At 47.9% G+C, this 7,884-nt stretch overlaps 1 protein-coding gene across 2 annotated transcripts in view; it reads left to right on the top strand.

Moving 5' to 3' along the window:
• The first annotated feature begins 1,310 nt into the window (after positions 1–1,310).
• The window catches only part of MYO1C (myosin IC), a 162,855-nt gene continuing 156,281 nt past the window's right edge, over positions 1,311–7,884 (top strand). The window contains exon 1 of one of the 2 annotated variants that reach the window (XM_073565650.1): positions 1,311–1,456. Coding sequence is in view for 1 of the 2 variants with exons in the window: in XM_073565648.1 (XP_073421749.1) it covers positions 1,462–1,506 (45 nt within the window). In the remaining variant the exon portion in view is untranslated. Of the gene's footprint in view, positions 1,507–7,884 lie in introns of both variants that reach the window. The other variant, XM_073565648.1, reaches the window with a different exon arrangement.

Genomic DNA, 7,884 nt, shown 5'->3' with positions numbered 1-7,884 from the left:
CGCACTGCAGAATTCTGCTCTGCCCTCAACAGGACAGAGCAGTGCGCTTGCGCCGCAGCCATTACAGGATGGGAGAAGAGGACGTCATCGCATGAAGGGAGGCGTCGGACCGGACCGCAACGCCCACCGGACCGCTCACCCCGGTGAGTATAATATAACGTGTTTTTCTTATCTTTCAGGTTACATCGGAGGCTTATCTACAGCATTACAGAATGCTGTAGATAAGCCGATGACTATGCCGGCAGCTGCAAGCCAAAAAAAAGGGTGACAGATTCCCTTTAAATGTAAGCACCCTGCCCCTGTTCTTATACTGACTGTCAGGCGACTTCACCTTTTACTGACGCTGCTCCGGTCCCGCAGTGCCATCTTGTGCCCGTAACATCTGAATGGCCGGAAGTCAGAAGTTACATCACAAGCTGTGAATGCAAGTCTGTTAGAGCCAGAACAAGACGCTCAAAGACTTGTATGGAAAAGTGACCTCCGACATGCTCTAGGAAACACTGAAGCTGCTGGCAGATCACTTTTTGCCCGAGACCAACGGGAGCGACGCTGGAAAAGGATGCAGGCAGCGGCACGTTAGTATGGGGCAGGGGAATTACATTTAAAGTGAGCCTGTCAGCAGGATTGTACACAGTAACCTACAGACAATGTCAGGTCAGCGCCGTTATACTGATTACAATAGAGAATGCTGTAGATAAGCCCTGAAAGGCAGTGGCTGCATCTTATATCGGCCAAAACTGCTGACAGGTTTGCTTTAAGCATGAGCAGCACACAGATAGATACGTGCAGCACGGCTGTGTGAATGAGGCCTTAACGCTCCTTCTGGCAGCGCTGAACATTTACTCTATATTGTAGAAAACAGGTAAAGGCAGGAAAGACAATTTGTGACTTTGTGAAAAATGTATGATCTGCGTATGATGAATTTGGAGCAAATATCCCCCCGGCCTAAGTGTGAGGATTTGGGGGGCTTATAACATTGTAATGGCTTACATGGAATTTTTGGGGACGCAGCTTCTTTCCCCAGAAACTTTTACAGGCTTCTTTCCCGTCCCATCAGCTCCATAAGTTACAATTCCTGCACGTATAAAGCTTTAGGAGGCTGACTGGCATCAGCTACTGCTGCCAGCTGACACGACTGTACCGCCACACACAGGCAGGGCCACCTACTAGCAATGTACCGTCTGCAGACCCTACAGCATGCACAGCACAGGCTGCCTATGGCAGGGCACCATGCCACCATGCCAGGCTGGCCCAAGGCACGGCACGTGTGGGCGGATTCAACGCGAAGTCACTGGCTATCGCCGGTTTGGGGTGGGAGGAGCTATCAGTGGCCACGCCTCGTCCACTGGGGACTGCAACGGAGCTGCGCATGCGCAGTGACTGAGAGGCTGGGACTGTCCCAGAGAAGGAGTTGTGGTCTCCCGGCCGGCGGAGCCTCATAGTGACCTGTAGTCAGGTGAGATGCCGGGGAACTGGGGGCGCAGTGGTCGGGTGCCGGCAGCCATGGTGAGCAGTCACTTCTTACACGAGCTTGTGATAGACCGCCTGAATGAGACACCTCTGTGAGGGGAGATGGGAGCCTGTGAGAGGCAGCCTGCCTGAGGTGCACAGCTGTGTGCAGGTTGTAACAATGCGTGACTGGGCAGGGGGACTACAGGAGCCAGCATTCCCGCTGCTGTGGGGGGATGTGTACAGGTTGTGTCTAGGGGGAATTGTTGGGGGCAGAGGTGACCTGAGTGTCAGGTAATCGGCGTTGGAAATATTTGTAGCTGTCCCCCATATTCCCCAAATCCACCCTGTTATCCACGTGTGGGGCAGAGTGTCCATGTACCCCAGTGACCTCACCATGGTCTCCGCGGCGACATCAGTAATTGGCTCATCAGACGGTTCCTAATTTTTTTTTTTTTTTGCTGCATAATGCAAAAAAGTTTAGAAATCCTATAATTTGCCTGAATGGACGAAGGCTTCATATTGAGAAAATGTCCGTATAAGTGTGAGAGTGACCCCGGGGCTCAGTCAGGCTTATACCGCCTTCCTATGTCATCGCCCCACGCTGTCATGGACTCCTAGTGATAATCGGGGGTCGTGTGTAATATCGCACGTCTGTGCTTGCCTACTTCACATTGGCGTATTACATCCATTTCTTATCATTGATAGACATGGCATAAAATAGTTAACGCTTTAATAGAAATGTGACAAATCTGGGTGAAAAACTGACCACTTGTAATGCAGAAAAAATATATAATCAGGAAAAAAAAAAAAAAAAAAAATTGAAAAAATCCTTAACCCATATGTGAATGTGATCCATATACAGTAGAGGAGTGTGAATGCATAGGTAGGTTTCTATAAGGGAGTGGTTCACTAGCTGTTTGTAATGTGGGGAATTGAGCAAAAAAGCAACGCCCATCTTTACACCAAAAAATAATGTTCATGTGCCGGTCACATGCGCAGGACTTAGGCTGTACTGTATTCTGTGTTTCATTTAACCCATTAGTCTGTGGCCGCATTACTATATGTCACTTTCAGTGTCTAGGGCAACACTTTCTCCACATACTACCCTGCCCGGAGAGATTGACATGCCATGTACATGCTGCTCTGCCTAGAGAGATTGACATGCCATGTACATGCTGCTCTGCCTAGACAGATTGCCATGCCATGTGTGTACTGCCTAGCCTGGAGAGTGCCATGTATGTACTGCCCTGCCCGGAGAGCGTGCCATGCCATGTACATACCGACCTGGCCGGAGAGATTATCATGCCATATGAGTACTGCCCTGCCTGAAGAGATTGTCATGCCATGTATGTGCTGCCTTGCTTGGAGAGATTGCTATGTCATGTATGTACTGCCCTGCCTGGAGAGATTGCCATGTATGTACTGCCCTGTCTGGAGAGATTGCCATGTATGTACTGCCCTGCCCGGAGAGATTGCCATGTATGTACTGCCCTGCCCGGAGAGATTGCCATGTATGTACTGCCCTGCCCGGAGAGATTGCCATGTATGTACTGCCCTGCCCGGAGAGATTGCCATGTATGTACTGCCCTGCCCGGAGAGATTGCCATGTATGTACTGCCCTGCCCGGAGAGATTGCCATGTATGTACTGCCCTGCCCGGAGAGATTGCCATGTATGCACTGCCCTGCCCGGAGAGATTGCCATGTATGCACTGCCCTGCCCGGAGAGATTGCCATGTATGCACTGCCCTGCCCGGAGAGATTGCCATGCATGCACTGCCCTGCCCGGAGAGATTGCCATGCATGCACTGCCCTGCCCGGAGAGATTGCCATGCATGCACTGCCCTGCCCGGAGAGATTGCCATGCATGCACTGCCCTGCCCGGAGAGATTGCCAAGCATGCACTGCCCTGCCCGGAGAGATTGCCATGCATGCACTGCCCTGCCCGGAGAGATTGCCATGCATGCACTGCCCTGCCCGGAGAGATTGCCATGCATGCACTGCCCTGCCCGGAGAGATTGCCATGCATGCACTGCCCTGCCCGGAGAGATTGCCATGCATGCACTGCCCTGCCCGGAGAGATTGCCATGCATGCACTGCCCTGCCCGGAGAGATTGCCATGCATGCACTGCCCTGCCCGGAGAGATTGCCATGCATGCACTGCCCTGCCCGGAGAGATTGCCATGCATGCACTGCCCTGCCCGGAGAGATTGCCATGCATGCACTGCCCTGCCCGGAGAGATTGCCATGCATGCACTGCCCTGCCCGGAGAGATTGCCATGCATGCACTGCCCTGCCCGGAGAGATTGCCATGCATGCACTGCCCTGCCCGGAGAGATTGCCATGCATGCACTGCCCTGCCCGGAGAGATTGCCATGCATGCACTGCCCTGCCCGGAGAGATTGACTTGCCATGTATTTGCTGCCCTGACCGAATATGACATGCTGTGTAGACAGGAAAGGCTTGTGAAAGAACGGTATTTTTGTTAATAGTTGTATCAGATGTTTCTGTGCTTATCACTTTTTTTTTCTTAAATTTTATAGAATAATCACCAACCCTGCATTAAGTTTTAGAGATATCCTGTTACTTTCTTATCAACAGAAGAAAGTAAGGTGTGTCTGACAAGTATGCAAACACAGATCTCGAATGTACGGCTGGTTTACAGCTGCTGCCCATTTCATGTACACCATGTGTATGTGAACAAGACACCGCTCTAGGTGTAGGGGCAGGGGGACAGTTTTGCCTTTTTAGCTGCAGCCTTTTGTCGTGTTATACAATAGACAGACTGGCACGCTCCTTTGTTGCTTGCATGTTGCTCACTTCCTACACTGGCACAGGGCACAGTAGTGGTATGCAGTCAGGCCTATGTGGGCCTCCGCTCTTATTTTGGTTTCCAGAAATAGTCTAGCAGCTGCGCTTGTCCCCGGCTGTTCTATCATGGAGGGGGGCAATCTCTATATGTGTTCTGCTTGTTAGTAGACTTTGTAGTGTGTCATTGTATATTATGCCCTCGGAGTTTATCTGCTAAGAATTAAGGCTACATTCACACAACTGTATTTTTGTCCAAATTCTCTTTCTTAAAAAACACAAACAGCATTTGGGCCAATGTTATTCACTAATGGTCATTTATGACTGTTTTATTTTTATTTTTTTTCATGGACTGAATATCCATGTGAAAAAAATTGCAGCGTTCACTAGTTTCCGTATTTTGCATTAGAATTGCCTATTGAAATTTATGGGTGTGCAAAAAATAATCGATTCCCATATGGATTAACTGTATAGTATCTGATTTTTATGGATTCATTGTTGCTGTTCATTATAGGAAACTTTATACATCAGTAAATAAAATTTACAAGACAAAATACAAACGTATTTCATGCAGCCTACAAAAGGATAACAAAGTTGAAAAGTCTGTTTTCTTTTTTTTTTTTTTTTTTAAATGAAAACGGTCTATTTTTGTGATACGTTCGTGTGAGCTGGTATGAAAGCTCAGGTGCCAGTCTAAGGGTATGTGCCCACAATCCGGAGTTGCTGTGGGTTGGACGCTGCGTATTTATGCAGCTTCCAACCTGTAGTGGCCAGTGGTTACATCATAGTGGATGGGATTTCAAGAAATCCCATGTTCACTATGTGTCCTCAGACACCCGCGGCTTTCCAGACTGCAACATGTCAATTTCTCTTGTGGAGACCCTAGTCCAATACATTTACCGCGTCCAATACCTTCTATTGGTGAAATTTCTCTTGCGGAGACTATAGAGAAATTACAAGAGAAATTGACATACTGTGGTCTGGAGAGACACATCTCATGTCTGCCTCCGTGGGTGAACTGTGGGCATCTCTGGACGCAGAGTGGGCATGAGATTTCTTGAAATCCCATCCACTATGCTGTAACAGTTGGACGCTGCATAAATACACAGCGTTCAACCTGCAGCAATTACTGATCGTCTGCACAAACCCTTAATGTATTGAACGCGATGAATCCGCATGAATCACTGAACACATGCGGATTTACTTGCGTTCAATTGACGGCAGCGCTTTGGACTCCACAAACATGTGCTGCTACTTCTGTATCGTGTGCACGCGGCCTTACAGCTGAGTACAGGCTGGTGTGCTTTCACTATATCTTGGTGGTGAGATACGTCAACACTGTGTGTTTTGCCTTTTGCAACTTTTATATAAAAATAAATGGAGAAATGATGACTGTATGCAGCATAAATCCCGTCATATACCGCCTATAGTCATGTCCTATGTGTGCTCATGAAAGAAGGAACTGAATTTAGAATCTTGCCATCAATGTGAATATTCAAGTTCCTCGAGTGAATCCTAGACACTTGGGGTCCTGTCACACTGGGCATTCTTCTGCAATCTCCCACTTATCTGTGCGTCTGTATACTGCTGACTTCAGCCTTTGCACGCTGTGATAAATATCGAAATCATTAATTGACATACTGTGGACTTCAAGTCTGTAACGTTGGTCAATTTACGCTGTGGGTTTTCTCCCACAGTAAAACGTAGCGTATTTGCCATCTAGAACCGTGTTACAAGCCTGACTGCACTAGACTTGCTGCGCAAGATTTGCACCGGCATACATGGTGAGGGGTTTTACTCCAAGAATTAGTGCTTACAAATAAATTGAGTTTTATGCCACAAACTGAACATGCCCTTACAAAGAAAAAAATTGATATATTGTAACACAAGTCATACGTCCTCTGCGTCATGCTCCATTGTGTGTGTATGTATGTATATATAATATATATATATAGCGCCAATTTTACAAAATGCTGAGACTGTGCACCTCTGTGACAACACAGGAGCAGTCTCCTTTTGTATCCACCACCCTTCTTTAGTCCCTTCTCTACTGGATAAATGCAGGGCCCAACTGACCTGGGCATCAGTGCTTTTTTTTTTTTTTTTAGTAGCAAGGTAATGAGAACTTCCACAGATCTCTATTGTTTATAACGGTATGTGCACACAACATAATTTTTTTCAGAGGGATTCGTCTTGAATCCCACTTGCAAAAGCGCTAAAAAATTATCAAAAAGAATGAACCCATGCACAGCAACAGCAAAATGACTCGCTGCTTATATGTTCCATCATTTGTCACTTCGTTTAACCTTTCAGGCTTCATAAGCTGAGAAGTGGCTTAAAGGGAATCTGTCACCCCTTTTTAGTGATATCATGTAAAGATATCACCCAATTGTGCATCCCATAAGGATTCTTTTAGTATTTTTTATTCCCCCCGACCCCACACCTTTGATGCAAAAATACCTTTGTTATGTTGGTGAAGAGATATGCAAATCGCGCTGTCCGATGGGCGTGGCTTAGTCGGCTTCTCCCCCCTCCTCGGCTTGCTGAGCGTAATCTTCATCTGTGAATATCACAGATAACGTTGTTTGCCGCTCTTGCGCATTCAAAGAGGCCTGCGCAGTATTCTTTGCCCAACTGTGGGCGAAGCATATAATTGCTACTGCGCATGCGCTGGCATTTTCCAGCACGGTCTATGCCCTGGAAGTCTTCACATGCAGGACACACTTCCGGGGCATAGATCACGCTGGAAAATACCGGCGCATGCGCAGTACCGCTTATATGCTTCGCCCACAGTTGGGCAAAGCATACTGCGCAGGCCTCTTTGAATGCGCAAGCGCGGAAACCAACATTATCGGTGATATTCACAGATGAAGATTACGCTCAGCAAGCCGAGGGGGGGGAAGAAGCCGACTAAGCCACGCCCATCGGACCGGACCGCAGCAATTTGCATACCTCTTCACCAAAATAACAAAGGTATTTTTGCATCAAAGGTGCGGTGTCAGGGGGGAATAAAAAATCCTAAAAGAATCCTTATGGGACGCACAATTGGGTGATATCTTTACATTATATCACTAAAAAGGGGTGACGGATTCCCTTTAAAGAAGTGACCTGTGCGTTCTTCTGGTGTGTGCCACTATTTTATACATAGAATGTGAATAATAGATATCGGCGTTAGAAAAGACACTTCTGGTAAAGCACAGCTGATGTGTTCATGTGATGTCTTACTATGCAGTTACAGTGGTGCCTAAATGACGCTGCATGCGCTGACCGCAATGCTAGATTCACGCTTCTGTGTGTAGTGGTCCAAGTGTGGACCGTGATGCACGGAGCAGCCGCAGGTCTTCTGGACCAGACTCTGCATCCTCATAAGCGGTCGAGTTTTGGTTAGGGTCAGAAAATATGTTGCGGCTTAAGCCCCCGTCACACTAGGCGAGATCGCTGCTGAGTCACAAGTTTTGTGACGCAACAGCGACCTCAGCAGCGATCTCGCTGTGTGTGACACCTATCAGCGCCGCGCTCTTAGTTACCCGCTGTTTCCCTTGGATACTAGCTCCCAGCGCGTGCAAGCTGGTATCCAGGGCATCCTCGCTGGTGAAGCTGCCTGTTTGACAGCTCACCAGCGATCA

The sequence above is a fragment of the Dendrobates tinctorius genome, unplaced genomic scaffold (assembly GCF_039654945.1).
Source record: "Dendrobates tinctorius isolate UK_male_01 unplaced genomic scaffold, ASM3965494v1 ptg000016l, whole genome shotgun sequence".
NCBI lineage: Eukaryota > Metazoa > Chordata > Amphibia > Anura > Dendrobatidae > Dendrobates > Dendrobates tinctorius.
The sequence above is the reverse complement of the archived record's forward strand: the minus strand, read 5'-3'. Positions and strand labels throughout refer to the sequence as shown.